Source organism: Typopeltis vanoorti, chromosome 12 (assembly GCF_054136105.1).
Source record: "Typopeltis vanoorti isolate ZY-2024b chromosome 12, IOZ_Tvanoo_1.0, whole genome shotgun sequence".
NCBI classification, from domain to species: domain Eukaryota; kingdom Metazoa; phylum Arthropoda; class Arachnida; order Uropygi; family Thelyphonidae; genus Typopeltis; species Typopeltis vanoorti.
The window spans coordinates 92,314,579-92,333,355 of record NC_143560.1 but is presented as its reverse complement, the minus strand read 5'-3'; the positions used below and the strand labels follow the sequence as shown (position 1 = coordinate 92,333,355).

Here is an 18,777-nt window from a genome sequence, read left to right as displayed (position 1 = left end):
TTTACAGCATTCCATGCTGACTCGGTCACTGCCTAGACAAATAAGGAACATGTCACCTTCTAGGACTGCTAGGGATAGTGCACAGGGATAGAGAAAGTCTGCTGCTGATAGTATACGGACCAACAAAGAGAACTCTCTACAGCTCAGGAGCTTCATGGTTGGTACCTGGAATGTCAGAACACTTCAAAAAGATGGTCAACTTAAGCTACTACAATATGAACTCTCACACTATCATTGGTCTGTCATGGGGCTTTGTGAGACTGGATGGCTGCAAACAGGAGAATTCATCATGTTCAGGAACATAATGAGGAGAAGAGAGAGTTGGTTTTTTGATATATAAAACTGCCTAAAGATATCTGATGGATTTTAAACATATAAATAGCAGAATTGCTCTCTTGTCAGACTTAAGGGAAAACCAATAAATGTATCAATAATATAGGTCTATGCACCTACTTCATGACTGCTATAGGCAAATTAACTAACTGAAAAAACAAATTCCAAATAAGCACTATCTCATTATCCAAGGAGATTGTAATGCAAAAATTAGTATAGATATTGGATGGAATTTTCTCCCCCCATTGTGGTGCATTGGGATTTGGTAAAACCAGTGACAGAGAATACAAACTTTTGATTCCCTGGAGCCAATATTAGCAGTGACCACAAAATAGTAGTCATTGCTATTTTGAATCTACAATTAAAACAAATAAAAGGTAATCAAAAACAAAAGTATAGTTTTGAAAAGTTGAAATCACCTCATATCAGAAAGCAATATAAATCCCATATTACTAATCCTTCAATCCAAAATCCTTGAATCCATCTTGTGCAAAGCTTTTTCCTTTGCAATTCTTCATGCAAAATATATCCTACACGTTCTTTTAAAATGCCTATAAGTCTCAGCAATTTCACACACTTTAACTCGCTGGTCATCCAATACCATATCGTGCACTTGATCAATGATTTCTGGTGTTGTTACACTTTTTTGAACCCCCTTCATGTAGATCATCTGGTACGACCACATTTAGAAATGGGCCTCGGAAGTCCATTTCTTAATTGTCAAAAACGAAGGAGAAGTGTGCCCATAAACTTTTATGAACTTCAGATGAATTTCTTTTGATGTTAAACCTTCTTTTACAAAGAATTTAATAACTGCACGATACTCAATTTTATACATTTAAAGGGATACGGACAATACTTTTGCTTCAGACAGCTGTAATAAACAAACTACTTGATAGAATGACTTGCAATTTCACATGGATGCTTATGTCAGATGTACCACTTAGAAAGTGAGTCGAGTTTTCCTGGAGCGAAAATTAAAAATATAATGCAAGCAAGTCAAAAACAGAAAGGAAAAGCAAATGAAATCGCAGTTGTAGTAGATACAAATGACTTAACTGGTGATAAGTTCAGTATGAGAGAGGACATGAAATGGTTGTTGAAAGAAGCAAGAGTAAAGAGTGAGAAAGTGAGAATCATGAGTATTTTACCTTGCTATGATAAAAATGAATTAAGAAGAAGGGCTATGATGGCAAACAATTCAATGCGTAGGCTGTGTAGAAGGAATGGATGTGAGGTTTTGGAAGCGTGGAGTGAGTTTGAGGGAAGACTGGATTTGTATAAGAGTGACGGCCTACACCTGAATGTGTTTGCTATTAGCAGTCTAGAAAAACTAATAACTGGTTATTTAGTTTCCCTAACATAGAGTCAGGGAAACTAAATTATAAAGGAATGGTATGAATGTGAGTGTAAGAGCGACAATGTTATATAACTGTGTTAATGACATGAATGGGCTTTGTCATGGAAATCTCGATGAGGATTTTGTGTGGCAATGAGTTTGAAGCAGGGCCACGCTGTGCAGTTGTGCAGATTGTGCCCCACGCTTGAAGAAGAGGGACGCCATTTCACCGCAGGAAATAATAAAAAATATATATATAAATTTTCTTATTCTTGAATTATATCGTACTATATAAATTACACAATTGCAAATTATAGTTGATGTAATAAAAATGAAATTTAAAATCAGTCAAATTATTATGAATTCTTAATAATCTAACAATATTTTTAACTTAATACATCACCAGTTTTATTATAATTTGTTTGAAGTGAAACGTTATTACTATTACCACAGATTTTATTTCACAGAGTAAGTATCGACGCAGTGAAAATTGTATCAATATTCTCGATTGTTTATTATATTTCGTTGAACAGCGAGAAGGAGTCATGACAAGGGGCCATCCCTAGAAGTTACGAAAGGAAACTGTGAGAAAGAGGGTGAGGAGTGGTTTCTTTGCATGGAATGCATTGCCTGATAGAGTGGTGAGAGCGAGAACGGTCGATGCGTTTAAGGAGTGGTATGATAGACTTTGTGTTTCCTAGGAGGGACCTCCTTCGTTGAGTTCTTTTGACTCCGTGGAGGCCTGAATAATGATAATAATAACATTTTTAGTGGAAATTATAAGTTTAGGACAAACAGTGAATTCATTCTTACGCTGTGCTTTGCCCTTTGTGGATGTGTGATTATGACTGAAAGAGTGTGACATTGTTCAGTAAATTTGGAAGGTAAGAAACAATAACATAACTGATTTTTTTTTCGACAGTAAGCATTTAAAATAAAAAGGTCAGCAAAATTTACCAGCCAAAATAAATTTTGATTTTAATTGAACCTCTAGTTTTCACGAAAAACATTTATAACATTTTTTTAAAAAAAATAAATTGTAAATAACTGTTATTTTTGTTCTATAGGTGAATAATTTTTATTTTTTTTTATAAATTTACCTATTAATTTCTTTGCAACCCCTTAACTATTGTACATAATAAATTCCATCCTCCGTTTCAAACATTTCCCTTCCTGCTAGAAGGTGGCGAATATAATTTCAATCCATAAGACCGGAAAAGACCTGCATCCGCCTCAAATTACATACTAAATCAGCCTCATCTCAAATCTGGGTAAAATTGAAGAGAAAGTTATTCTTACCAGATTCCAAGCCTTCGTACACAAGTTAAACATTCTTCCTAATGAGCAGTTTGGGTTCCGTTTATATATGGGTCGCTGATGAGAGACCATAGCTTGAAGAGGTGGATTCCGCTAGTGACTTTTGAAGTGATCAGACGTGTTATTTTAGGCTGTACCTGACTGAATTTTATTTAAGATTTTTCAGGAAAGTCACATTGCACTGGAGCTAACACAGTTTGAAACCTACTGTCTCCCCCTCTGCATGAAAAATGCACGAGGTCTGATGGCCATGTAGGCCCCACCTGAAACAAGCACCAGTGGTGGATGTAGGGTATTTTAGGGAGGTAGGTTTTCACTCTGTAGCCAAGTGAGTTCTTAACACATCTTTTGCCATTTTATTAGGGTACTATAAAACTAAAAATTGCTGTTACTTCGTGTGTTTTTCCAATGCTTGGTTTTGCAGTCTTTTGCAGCTGCAGGATTCTCTTTGCGAGTAGACCAAAGATGAAATCTTTGGTCTACCCGCAAAGTTCTTTGAACTTAATTTATACTCTATGTTGGGGATGACAACAACAATACTCTAGCATATGAGGTGGGACTTGGTGATCTCTGCCCCTTCAGACTTCACGGAGGTCCACGCGCATAAGAAGCTCAAAACCACAGCCTCCGAACCACCAAAAGAGGATGGAATGGAAAAAGAAGACAGTCCTGTTTTGAACTCCTCTACATCCTCTAGAGAAAATATACCTCCGATTATTCTGTGCAAAAAAACAAAAATGGATGTCTCTAAGGGCTATCATGTCCACTCCATAGATCTCTTATAACTATGAAAAAATGTCACTGATGGCATCAAGATTTAGCCCACCACAGTGATGGACTACCAAAAACTCAGAGGAGAAATTAATCATACCTTCTCACTTGGTTCAGAGAAAAATCTGAAGGTAGTGCTCAGAGGAGTGTCTGAAGACATATCCACAGAAGAAGTGGCTGGTGATCTACACCAGCAGGACCTACCACCCATTAAAGTCAGCAGAATGACCAGAAAAGACAAGACTCCGATGCCATTAGTATTAGTTGAGATCAGTCAAGCTTACAAACATATATATCACCTGATGTTCATTTGTGGACTGAAAATCAGCCCAGAACCCTTAAGGAAAAGGGCTTCAACAGGTAGGTGCCACAGATGTCAAAAATTTAGCCATGCCCAGAAAATGTGTAAGGCTGAGTTTAAATGTCTAAAATGTGGGAACAGCCACCCAACTAATATCTGCACAAATCCGAAAACCACCCCGGCTAAATGTGCTAACTGTGGTGGCCCTTACACAGCCAACTATAGGAGTTGCATTCAAAACCAAAAAAACAGAAGATCGGAGACAGACAGACACTCTTTCTCCCCCAGTAGATCCACGTCAGAGGCCTCAGCTTCACAGCTTCTCAAAAACCAGCAAAAATTGTCAGAAGCCCATCTGCTGCAGCCAGAGGCCTTCAAAAGAACAATTCAGCAATGACAGACAAGGATATATGCAGATGTAGTCCGTTCTAAACAGATAACCCATGAACAGGATCAACTAGCACCACATACAAACCTGACAGCTGTTATCACCTCATCTCTGGCAAATATGCTATTAGACTTTAGCAGATCCAATCCCTCTCCATCCTTTACTAACAGATTCCTAAAGGATACACAAACCATCATCACAGCATTCATTCATGAATAGGAATAAACTAAATCCAGACTCACTACAGATTATTGTGTGGAATGCGAATGGCTTCAGAAATAAGATCTTGGAGCTCCAAGAGTTCACCCAAAGACATCAGTCAGATGTAGTTTTGATACATGAAACGAATCTGAGATCATCGGACAACCCCAAAATCAGAGGATATCAGCTGTACAGAACTGACAGGCTGACCCACAGAGGTGGCAGCACTGCCATTCTAATCAAGACTTACATCAGTCATCACTTTGTAAATATCCCACTTACTACTAATCTAGAGGTTACAGGTATAGAGGTTCTCAGGAGCTGTCATGAGAATGTGAGACTCCAGTACAGTTTAATGACACTAAATGATCTTTCATCTGATCACAACCCAATACTGCTATAGTTGGGGAACCAAGAAAAAATGCCTCCCCTCCCCCACCACACACACACCCATTCATATCATGGGAAAGGTTGACCAAAGTACTCCCAAAATATACTGGTCCCATTCAGCTTATAAAATCCAAAGAAGAAATTGAAACAGCTATTAAAGATCTGACTCAACAAATTAACACAGCCTTTACAGCAATCACTACTTCCACAACTACCCTCAGGCCCAATCACTTGCCATAAGATATCATGAACCTGATGAAGGAGAAAAATAAGGCCAGAAAAAGGTTTCCCAATACCCATGCACCACAAGACAAACAAATCCTAAACAGACAGACTCAACTCTGCAGTGAGAGATGCCCTTAAGGCACATAGAAGTCAACTTTGGAAAGAAAGATTGACTTCTATCTCTCCTGACAATCACTCCATTTGGAACCTAATCAGAAATATCAAACACAAAAACAAATCTCTTCCCCCTCTCCAAATGGATCTAGGCCTCATCCACACTGATGCAGATAAAGCCGAAGCAATAGCAGAAAATTTAGGATAAGCAATGTAAGATTGAACATCTTATGAACATCTAGACTTCAATCACATCTACAAGATTCATCAAGATGTCAGATGTTCATTAAAATCTTCTGTAACATGCTCCAATCAAATTACACCCACATCACTAGCAGAAATATATGATATAATCAAGAAATTAAAAAACAAAAAAGGCTCCTGGACCTGACAGCATCAACAACAAGGTGATAAAGCTGCTATCACGTATAGCTATTGTATATAATAAATTCCATCCTCCGTTTCAAACATTTCCCTTCCTGCTAGAAGGTGGCGAATATAATTTCAATCCATAAGACCGGAAAAGACCTGCATCCGCCTCAAATTACATACTAAATCAGCCTCATCTCAAATCTGGGTAAAATTGAAGAGAAAGTTATTCTTACCAGATTCCAAGCCTTCGTACACAAGTTAAACATTCTTCCTAATGAGCAGTTTGGGTTCCGTCAATGCCATTGTACCACACACAACAGATACATAGACTAGTCGAATACATCTCCACGGGATTCGATTGGCATCAATGCACTGAGGCTGTTTTCCTTGACATTTTATCAAATGCCAGTGCATTTGATAAAATTTGGCATTACGGACTACTACATAAACTGATCTCAACTGGAATACCATTAGAAATGGTTCACTTAATTAAATCATACCTTTCTGACAGGCATATGCAAGTTAAGATCAGCGGTGCGGTATCAGCACAGAAATGCATCTTGGCCGAAGTCCCACGAGGATCCTTACTGGCACCGATTCTGTTTTCCATATACATGTGTGATATCCCGCACAATCCATTGTTATCTATCAAAGCCCTTTATGCGGATGATACAACGATATTAGCCAGATCTCTACAGCCGCATCTTACCATCAAGAAACTGCAAGAAAACCTACCACTGATTGAAAGGTGGTTCGCCACATAGAGACTGCAAGCGAATCCCCAGAAGAGCATAGTCATGCTATTCTTCAGAAGACCGGTGCTTCCTAAAGGTGACATCTTCCTATTCAACACAAAAATCCCATGGCAAACAGAGATCAAATACCTTGGTGTACTGCTGGACAGAAGGCTGACTTTCAGCTGCCATATCAAGACTCTCTATGTAAAGACATCAAAAGCCATTGCCCAGCTCTATCCTTTAATCAACAGGAACAGTAAGCTGAACACCAGAATCAAATTACTTATCTACAAACTGATGGTTCATCCTATACTCACGCTTCTCCAACTTGGAGCCAAACCACTGATACTAATATTCTCAAGTTACAATATGTACAAAATAAATGTCTACGAATGATCCTAAATGCACCATGGTTTGTAAAAAATGTGCAACTCATCGGGATCCAGATGTCCCCTATATTTACACTTTCCTGCAGGCTATAGTAACAAAGTTCTTTTCAAAAAGCATCTGTACACCCCAACAAATTGGTTCAACTAGCTGCAAATTACGACGCAACAGATGACTTCAAACACAAAAGACCAAAAGCCATCTTAAACTCCAACGTTGATGTCTAATCTTCAAGTCCACTCAGGGCAAACAATTGGCTCAAATTTTTCCACTCACCATTTCCCTATCAAATAGGGAGGAGTATAAAAAGCATTTTGCTTCACCCTTTATTCTAGAAATGTTAATAGTTAATCGTTAGACCATAGCTAAAAATCCTGTATATATATGAGGTAGACTATCAGCGTGTCAGGCTGATGTGGCTCAACCTTAAATTAATAAACATAGGTTATTTATGAGCTATAAAATTCTTTAGATGATCTAGGTTTGTTTAGACATACTGCAATTGGCCCTTTCTTGATACTTTTTTGATGTATTTTGCATCATTTCATTTTGTGTGTTACAGTGTTACTGAGCAGTTGCCTTTTGTTTTACAAAATATATTTATTGTTGTTTAGTAAATTTTTTGTGAATTTGGATTATTATTCACATAAAGTAAGTATGTCTATTATATTTTTGCTAAGTTTGAAAATCAGTCAAATTGTTTCATTTAAGTTAATTATCTTATTTTGAAAAGAAAAGATTTTTATGTTACGTTGGGTAGACATCTAGAAAATAAATAATTTTCAATAAGAGATTTATTTATATATTTCTTCTTGTTCTGGTTGGATGACATTGGGGTTGGGGTTCTTTTACTAATTTCTTTAATAAATAATTTTAATATTCTAGAAATTTCTTAATTATTAAACAATTACCAGAATGTAAAAAATATTAAATAAATATCACTGAGAAATCAATCAGTGGCTAACGTGTTAATTTTCAAAAAAAAAAAACCTAAAATGTAAGCATATTTATTATTCAAAACATCAGAAAAATCAAATTATGTAATAAAAAAAAAAAAAATAGTCAGTTTTGGCCATTTGCCTTAAAAAACAATTGTCGGTTTAGGGGTTAAAAAATAAGTTTAAGGGGAAATTTCAAAAATTATTATTTATTTTGGCAGACAACTTTTACCTCTCTTCTTATTTTAATGTCTAACCAAGTATGTTAACCCCTAGATATTGAAAAAAAAAGCCAAAGAAGTTATATGGTGCACAAAACAGGAAAAGACAATTGCAACAAGAACAACTGGAACATAAATTGGCCAGATCGCTGAATAAATTTTTAACTTCAGGATCACATAAAAAATGAAGAACAGAAAGTTCTGACGAAGCAAATACTCTGTGTAGCTCTACTACAGAAAGAGAAAGGACACACAATTCAGAAATCCAATATTTCTGAATTGAAATTGGATTTCAATTCAGAAACCCAGATACAATCAAAACCCGAAACTTCAAATTTTACTTTAAATGTTAATGTTAATGATCCAAGTACTTGGCCAAATCATATAACTACCAAAGTTAGAGATTGTTTAGTTGTCTTGAGTTAGTGTGCAGCCTTGTTATTAGGGAGTTATTGCTTTCATTCTTAAAGATTTCTTGATAGTGTTCCATCGACATTGCTTTTATCACATTCTGATTTCCTGTTTCCTCACCCTGATGGTTGATCTTTGTTAGAGGAAGTGATGAAAAGTTTTTTGCAATTTCTTTAATTGTGTTATGTAATATTTTTGAGTTTATATGCCTCACTCCATTTTTCTGCTTTTCTGTTTAGCCAGTTTTCTTTAGCCTTTCTGCAAGTTTATCAATTTCGTTTCTGAGTTGTTTGTATTTCTTCTTGTTTTCTTCTGAGGTATGTTTTGCTTATTTTTTAGTTCTCTTTTTTCTTCACATTTTTCTAAAATTCCAGATGTTATCCATTTGTTATTGGGTCTCTTATAAATTCCTAAAATTTCCCTTGCTAAGTTAGTTAATATTTCTTTTCCTGTTTTTTAAAGGTTTTCGGTTTCATTTGTTTGATTCCTATTTATTTCTTCAATTTTCCTAATGTAGTCTAATCTTATTTGGTTATGTTTTAACTTCTCCACGTTTAGTTTATCAATCCTATTCTTTTTATAATTGACTTTGAATTTTATCCGCATTGTTGCAGAGAGGAGTTCATGGTCTGTATCCAGTTCTAAGCTTTTGAGTGTTCTTACGTTTTTGATTGAGGTTTTCCATTTATTTCTAATTAGGATATAATCTATACAATTTTGTATTTCTCTATCTGGCAAGATCCAGGTGTATTTAAAACTAGGTTTCTATGGTAAAACATTGTATCTGAGATTACAAGGTTGTTTTCTTTGCAGAAATTGCGCACAGTTTCTCCCCTTTCATTTTTGGTTCCAATTCCAGATTTCCACATTACATCTTTTAGCTCTTCTCTGAAAGTTCCAATCTTATTGTTGAAATCTCCGATTATGAATAATATGTCTCTGGAGTTAGTAGTATCTACCGTATTTGCCGGCGTATAAGACACACTTTTTTTCTTTGAAAATAGGTCTGAAAAACAGGGTGCATCTCATACGCCGATACTCAGTTTTTTATTATTTTCATTTCTGGAAATTTTCTCTGTTCCAAGTTATGCGATTTCTTTCTTGCTTCCTTGCGGTGTGTGAGAGCATTCCAGTTACGTAGAGCAGTGTTTCTCAAACTTCAGACATCCTGTTCCGAGTTATGTGATTTCTTTCTTGCTTCCTTGCGGTGTGTGAGAGCATTCCAGTTACGTAGAGCAGTGTTTCTCAAACTTCAGACATCCGTGTTCATATGATTGGTGCAGTATTAACAAAAGATCATGCTACTAAACGACAAAGACAAGCCAACAGTTGAGTTGAAAAGCTAATTCTCTTCAACCGAATTCCTTATATAATATCTGAAACACATTCACTATATATTTCTTCGTTTTAACACATTCACTCAAACAAAACCATATGTTGCACCGGTAACATATGGTTTTGCTTGAGTCATACAGCATTTTCTGTGAGAGGGGAGGGGGGACATGCGATTCATTAGTTAGTGCCGTTTTTATCCCAGTTGTCTCTAATTGCATTGTTTGTTGAGAAACATATTGTACAGCCTGCAGATGTCTCTGTACCTTACTCAGTGATACAATAGGAATGTTTTACGATCTCGAACTTCGCAAATACATTGAATTTTATTCTATACGTTAATGATACATAGCTGAAAATTGCCATGGATCCCCTGAAGACCTTTCACATACCCCCGGGGGTAGGGGTACGCATACCACACTTTGAGAAACACTGACATTAAATGGTAAGAACTTGGAGGAATCAGGAAGAGGATTTAAAAAAAGCAACTCACGGTAAACATAACCTACAAAGTGGAGCTGCAAAATGGCCAGAACTTGAGGCAGAACTGAATACTTGGATTTTAGACCACAGAAAAGCGGGACTTTCAGTGTCTACAAAAACGATTATTCATCAAGTGAAAGTGATAGCCACTAACAGAGGGATCGCCAACTTTACTGGATCAACATCATGGTGTTCAAGATTATGAAGAGAAACCAGCTATGTATGTGGACTAAAACAAAAATATCACAAAAGATGCCAGCTGAATATGAAGAAAAAATGATTGAATTTCATCGAATCGTCATTAACACAAGGAAACAAGAAAATTTTGAACTTGCACAAATAGGAAACACGGTTGTTTTATCCTGCTGTGCTGACGGGACAAAATTGCCCCCGCTATTGATTTTTAAAAGGAAGACGCTACTCAAACTTAAAGGAGTGTTTGTACATGTTCACGCAAAAGGCTGGATGGATGGAGGAGGAATGAAGTTATGGATAGATAAAATTTGGTCTAGGCGCCCTGGTGGACTGTTGAAGAAGCCTGCCATGCTAGTATGGGATCAGTTTCGTTCTTACAGAACAGACGATGTTACAAATAAACTCAAGGAATTGTAAACTCAGTGTAATCCCAGCTGTAATTCCAGGTCTAACTAGTCAGCTTCAACCTTTAGATGTCTGTAGTAATAAACCATTTAAGGGATTTATGAAGGAGAAGAAGTGGAACAGCTGGATGCAGTCTTCAGATTTTGAGGTTACAGCATCAGGAAGAAGGAAGAGGCCTAGCATTTTGCAAGTTTGTGAGTGAATCAAAACTTCAGGGGATGCTGTGAAAACTGAGATAGTGGTTAAATCATTTAAGAAGTGTGGAATTAGTAATGCACTGGATGATACAGAGGACAATTTGTTGTATGAGGACTCAGATTCTGATTTAGAAGAGGTTTCAAGTGTCTCTTCATTTAGCTCTGGAGATGAATTTCTGGGTTTTGATGATTAAAAGGTGGGTACGTACTCTTTCCTAGTTAGATTAGGTATTTGTTGAAAGTAGACCTACTTATTACTTTATATTTGAAATACTATAAATTCATTATAATATTCAGTGATAAAGATTTTTTCCTAAAAAATGTGTACAAAAAAGGGGGGTACGTCCTATACGCCAGTGCGTCTTATACACTGGAAAATATGGTGTATCTTTTTGGAGATCATTGTAGAATAGTTCAATGTCTTCTTCATTATGACTTGCGTCTTGTGCATAAATCTGAATAACCTTTATGTATAGTCCTTTTTCTTTGGTTTTTAGCCTAATTCCTATTATTCTGGATGAGATAGGCTTGAATAGAATAATTTACCCTCTGGCATGTTTAGGCATCCTTCTCCTGTCCAGTGAGTTTCTGAGATTATTGTAATATCCAACTTTATCTGTTTTCAAATTTTCTTGTAGAATTTGGAGTTTTCCTGCTTTGTATATAGAGATATGATATTTACAGTAGCTATACTTATCACGTTTTGCTGCCCACATAGAAGATTTCTCACAAACACTTTGTGAGGATCGCGTTGCCATGTCGGCTACCCCATATGCAGTAGTATGAGATATATTCCCAGTAGTCATTTAATCAATAGAAGTTTTTGGCATTTTTTTTTGCTAAAATGCCAAAAAAAAAAAATCATTTAAGCAACTTAAATGTTTCTATCATATCTCCTCCCTTTTTTTACCTGACAACCAACTTTTGCAACCCACAAAACCCTCAATCTGTTCTCATAGTTATCATTTCACAGACCACACACCATCTTGGTCACTCACCTCTGGATCCTCTCCACCACTTCAACATCCCCAAGAAACCCAGATGACCAGATATCAGATATGACCACATATGTGGATGTATCAAGGCTTTATTAATAGAGATGATAACTCCTATATCTCTGTGGTGTTCTTTAATAACCAAGTAATCCTGTGAGTTACCATGATCTCTTTAGCAATATGCCCTCTAAACTTTAACTCTGTATCTACTACACTTCCCCCCACCACCACCACCAAAAAAAAAAAAAAAAAATCCCTGATTTCATCAATTTCCTGGAGTACAATTCCCTTAATGTGATATACAGCTTGTATTATATTCCAAAACGCATACCTTTACAATTTTCTTCATCAATTGACATTCATTATGTTTTGCCCATATGTCAATCTATTTATTTTATCCTGTAAGCTCTCTAAATCACCTTCATTAACTATTACCCTACCTAACTTTTCATCACCAGCAAACAACTGAATATCTCCTTTCAAATTATTTCCTGTATCATTTATGTACAAATTAAACAAAAGTGATCAAAGCACGGAGCCCTGCAACACCCCACTAGTCACATGCCTTTTCTTGGATTCTGCTACTCCAAACTACATTTTGGTATATTTGTCCATCAGCCACTCTTTTATCCATATAACCAGTTTCAGATCCAACTCCATTTGTTGCAGCTGATGTAAAAGAGTTCCATGTGGTATCTTGTCAAATGCCTTTGCAAAATCCAATACTATCATCATGTAGCCATTCCTTCAATCCAACTCAGCTGTCACTATTATAAAAAGTTAGCAGATTACTAATGCATGACAGACCCATCAAAAAGCCATGCTGCCCTTCATAACAGTATCATATTATTATCCACCCATTCCTGAATTCTTTTTTGACCAACTTTTCAGAACTTTTACCACCATGCCTGAGATATTGATTGTTCTATAAGTTGTTACCACAGACTTAGATCCTCCTTTATGGAAAGAAATTATTTTGCCCTCCTTCCATTCTCTTGGGACTTTGCCAGAACTGAGACATAAATTAAACAGCATAGTCAAAAGCATTACCAGTTCCCCAACACATTCTCTTAAAACATGAGCTGATATCCCATCCAATCCTACAGTTGTATTTGCATTCAGATTCTGCAATAACCTAAGATTCAGATTCTGCAATAACCTAAGATTCAGATTCTGCAATATCCTACCTTGAACACATCAACCTCTGTTCTCACATCAGTCCCTGTTACCTGTGCCATAAAAATATTTTCACTTAATGATATAGCCTTGCAAAGTGGTCATTCAGTAGCTCAACAATTTCACTTGCCTCTGTCACCTCTCTACCATCTACACTCTTTAAAGTTATCCTTCCAGAGTCATTCTTCCTCCTACTTACCACATAATGAAAAAATTATGTTTTTAGCATTAGTATACAGAAACTGCAGGTTTTAATTACTAACTTTAATTACTTAGGTCTCTAAACCATCTTTACATCCTGAATTGACTACCCTATTCAATATTTCAAAGACTAGATTCTGCATTTTTTTGTTCATTCATACACTCATTCACTTCATGGGTGTCTTCACATATTCATCTGTATCTGCCCTAATTTCTTTATTTTTTCTTTACTTTACTTTTTTTCCTGACTTTGCACTTCCTCTTAATGAGCAAAGCTCTCCATAGATAGACACTTAATTTTGAATCCATTTAAGTGCAGTCTGTCAACACTGCACAAATCTTTGTATCTATCAAACTCAGGCAATAGGTCCACAAACTCTACATCACTCCATCTGCACAACCTGTGTATTGATTCATTAACTATCATCGCCTCTTTCTCAGTGCACCTCTATCACAGTGAGCCAGCACACTCTCAAACTTTGCTCTCTCGCTCTTCTTTTTTCGCTTCTTCCAATAACTCTTTTACTTCCTCCCTTATATAATCCTTCCCACTTCTCAAATCATTGGTTCTAGGCCAGCAATAATATGCTGGCCTGGTTCGCCAAGTGGTTAGCATGTCTGCTCTCCAGCCTGCAGATTCGAATCCCGCCGTGGGCATGGATGTTTGTGATTGTCCTACAAACTTTGTGTGGAAAGGGAATCTGCGACCCTACCACTTATTCTAGCAGAAGACATCTTTGCCAAAACCATGTGAAGTACAGCAGTGACCATACAGCGTCTACGGACGTCAAATGTGAACATTTTTCTTATTTTTTTTTACTAATATTATTCATTTTTGCACCAGGGAAACAAGATTTTGTAGCACTTTCGTGAAGTACACCCCTTATCATAGTCACTGTAAAAAATTATCTGCTTATTCTTTTTCTCTTGTTTATTCTTATATCTTTTTTCTTCTTTCCCGGACCTCATTTTTTTTCTGTTCTCAGTTTGACTAATCACTTGCTGTTTCTGCAACCTTTCAATCTCATGCACTGTACTGTGAAGATATACGGGCAAGTCAAGTGCAATACTTCTTTATTCAGGTTTTCTACATTCTCCTGTACTTCTGCTACTGTACTTTCAATATTATTATGGATATTTACATTTTCTGGTCTATTATCAATACTCTCAACTTTCCTATTAAGGAATTTGTTCTCTCCACATTCACTCCATGAACATTTATTACATACTCATTCAGTAGTTTCGCTCTCCTTCCACATGTTTTTTAACTTTCATGAAAAATACATCTCACAAATTTTACTTTCTTTCTTAATCCTCCTCTTCTATCTTTTATGGTGTCGAGGTTTCTTATTCTTGCAATTGCAACCGTCTCGAGGATAAGGTGGTTGACCCTATGCCTCCTGGTGTATCCGAGGTCTGTAGATGCATGTGTACACGGGGCCGGTTTTTTTCATGGGGAATGAAAAACCTGAGTTTCCGGGTGAAAAACTCTCCACCTCTGTATGAGACCGGCTAATTCACCTTCATCAAAAGCGACCAGAGAAGAGATAAAGGTTCCTCACGTCACTGACGAGAATCAAACCCAGGTCTTTCTGACCAAAGGGCTTTGTCTATAATAACAACTGAGCTATGGAGGCACTCACAAATTTTATACTGGGCAAAATCATGCAAATTTAGCTCACCCAACAACATCTTTGGCTGCCATTGTTCTGCAATGCATCGGTGTCATACTCACAATATACAGTTTAAGCAAATATACACAATTTACTTATGTCTAAATAACTCAGTCTGTCTCACACACTCATAAAATAATTTAATACAATAAATTAACTCAGTACTATTAGCAAAAATTTTTAAAAAATACTTATCTTTCCACAGCATTATGAATTAACAATATTCACCAAATATTCTCAAACTTTAATAGATGACCCTTCCCTCACAGACTTCTTTTAGTCCCTTTCCCACAACATCTGTGTTTTTGCACTGTGCCTTTTCTATAGGTACTTTCATTGGCACTGCTCCTCTGAATTGGCCAATACCATGTCTCCACCTTCTTCTAACCATGTAAGAACTAGAAAAGCTATTGTTCAACACCCATACACTGTCCAACTCCAAACATACCAAAATAACTTATCATCTTTCATTCCATCCATGGCTATTCTTTGGAAAAATCCCTCCCATACTGTTTTTCCTACTGAGTACAACCTCCAATTCTTTAAGAAACATTCTATAGACTACATCTTTCGCCTTTATAACTTACCTGCATGAGGCACTGTAATGTTAAAGGTCCTGTGACCTTTCATGTACATCATAAAAAATATAAAAAAAATTAGGAATTTTTTTTAAATTTGCCTAATTTACAGAAATTGCTATCTCTGAACAACATGACATTGAATCCATCACTACTAAAACATACTTCAAAGTTTTAAAATATCATTTATAAACAATAAAATCATTAAATATTCCAAGTAAATTATTTTTTACAATGTATATGAGTCATTAAAAATATATCTCGACTTATGATGATCCAAAATTGATTAAATTATTAGAGATATTACTTCTACCTCTTTACATTTAAAAGAAATAAGACTTACCATCATCTTTTGGTGAGTAGATTGGTTTATCTGTTTGAATATACAAATAGCCAGTATGTAAGCTTACTAAGAGAATTACTTCTTTGTGAAACCACCCATCAATTTGTGCTATTAATGTCACATAATGACGAGCAAGAGGATCACCAAAATTCAAATCTGGCATATCGTCAACATTTACACGTACTGTAATAGTTTCAGGCTGATCTAAAAATAAATAAATGAATAAAATACAGTTTAACTCTAATTCTGACTTATCAAGATTTAAAGAATACAGAAGTTTAGATAGTACCAGTACAGATTAAATTATTATTATTATTATTCAGGCCTCCCTGGAGTCAAAAGACTCATCATGGGAAGTCCTTCCTAGGAAACACAAAGCCTATCAAGACTCATCTTGGGAGGTCCCTCCTAATAAACACAAAGTCTATTATACCACTCCTTAAACTCATTGACCATTCTCCCTCTCACACTCTATCAGGCAATGCATTCCATGGTTCAACCACCCTCCATGCAAAGAAACCACTCCTTACCCTCTTGCACAGTTTCCTTTCACAACTTCCAGGGATGGCCCCTTGTCATCACTCCACTGTTCAACCAAGCAAAAGAACTCCCCAGTGTCAACCCTGTAACCATCTCTCAACAGTTTAAAAGTCTCAATCATATCACCTCTCCTTCTTTTATTCACCAAACTCTGCAGTCCACATCCCCTCAGCCGATCCTAACTAACATTGTACAGTCCTGAAACCATCTTTGTTATCTGCCTTTGTACCCTTTCCACAGTTAATTTATCACCTTCAAATCCTGGGGGCCAAATCTGAGAACATAGTCTAAGTGTGGTCTGATCAGGGTCTTATACAACGGAATGATAACTCTTTTAACTCTGCAGGTCAGTGTCCTTCTCATTATTGGAGCAATCCTCTACGTTACCTTCACCACCTCTGCAATGTGTTCCCTGAATTGAACATTTCTATCAATTATCACCCCAGATCCTTTTCCTCCCCCACTTCCTCCAGTACAGTTCCTCCAACAGAGTATGCAGCCTCCCATTGATCTATCCCAAACTTCAAGACCTTACATTTTGCTGTATTAAATCGACACCACCAATCATTTGCCCATATGTCTAGCTTCACGTGTATTGCAGGACCACCACATCTGCACTATTACTAATAACCCTTCCCAGCTCCACATCACCCGCAAACAACTGAATATCCCCCTGCAATCCACTCACAATGTCATTGATATAAAGGTTAAACAATATAGGTCCCAGTACTGAACCCTGTGAGACCTCACTTTTAACCCTCTGCCTCCTTGAAACTGCCCCACCATACACATTCTCTGATACCTATCAGACAGCCAATCCTGAATCCAGCTGACCAATCTGACATACAAACCCATGTGCGATGCATGTGCTGCAACTTAAATATTAGCTTATCATGTGACACTCTGTCAAATACCTTCGCTAAATACAAGAAAATAGCAGTACATGCCTTACCCTCATCTACTGTTCTTGTAACTTTATTATAAAAGGATAGCATATTACTAAAACAAGAGCATCCCTTAACAAATCCATGTTGACTCTCACAGATAACATTACCCTCATCTGCCCAATGCTGTATACGGTCCCTCACTAATTTCTCCAAGATCTTAACAACTACTGACGACACACAAACTGGCCTATAATTAGACACTTCCAGTCTGCTACCATCCTTATGCAATGGCACTATCTTACCTTCCTTCCATTCCCTGGGTACCTTTCCCATAGCCAGACTTTCATTGAAAAGTCAGGTCAAAGGAGCTGTCAGTTCTTTAGCACATTCTCTCAAACCCCATGGTGAAATACCATCCAGTCTCACAGCTTTACTGACATCCAGAGTACTCAGGATTTGAAACACACTTTCCTCCTGCACCTCTAAACCTCGAACCTGCCCATCCCTCTATTATTAAAAGATATTTCTCCAGGATGAAAATACTCCAATATTTCCAAATGTTCATTGAACAATTCCACTATGTCCTCTGCATCAGTCACTCTATTCCCATTTTTATCCCACAATGTCATTCTTCCACAATCATTTCTCCTCCTACTGGCCACATAGCTAAAAACTTCCCTAGGATTTTCTTTGGATCTTAGGACCAATCTCTTCTCATATTCCAGTTTTGCCTTCCTTACCATACTAGTCACTCTCTTGGCCTGTGTGTTATATTCTTCATGCATCTGCTCTTCAGCTGTCTCCTTATATCTCTTCCATAGCCTCTTTTTCGCATACAATTCCTGTTTAATATTGTTTGTCATCCACTTTACTCCAAATTGTGTCCTCTTCTTCACTTGTGGAATACAGTTTACTATTGCTGCTAACAAATATTCCTTCACAATTTCCCAAGCATTTATGATATCCCGGCTTTCCAATTCCTCCCTCCACAAAACTTCCCCAAGTTAACATCTAAGACTATTATAATCACCTGCCTTATAATTCAACATATGTTCCTATCTCTTTGATATGCCTACATGTCTATTCATCTTCCAAGTTAAAACCACATGGTCACTCTCTCCAACTAGTGGAAGAGATTCATCTTAGTTATTATCAACTCTTCTGATGCTATGACCAAATCCAAAACTCTCGAACCTCTTGTTCTCTCTATTACATGTTGCCTAAGACATTTGTCCCTCAAGAATTCTAGAAATTCCATTCCCTTATTCCTACATGCATCTTCCTCTCCCCAATTTATACTGCTGTAGTTAAAATCTCCCATAACAAT

General features: G+C 36.8%; 1 protein-coding gene across 1 annotated transcript in view; it reads right to left on the bottom strand.

Moving 5' to 3' along the window:
- LOC150101006 (venom factor-like) overlaps positions 1-18,777 on the bottom strand; it is a 697,967-nt gene that overhangs the window by 639,954 nt on the left and 39,236 nt on the right. Inside the window, exon 3 of the mRNA XM_090401101.1 lies at positions 16,024-16,227. Within this exon, the coding sequence (XP_090257227.1) occupies positions 16,024-16,227 (204 nt within the window). The remainder of the gene's footprint in view (positions 1-16,023; positions 16,228-18,777) is intronic.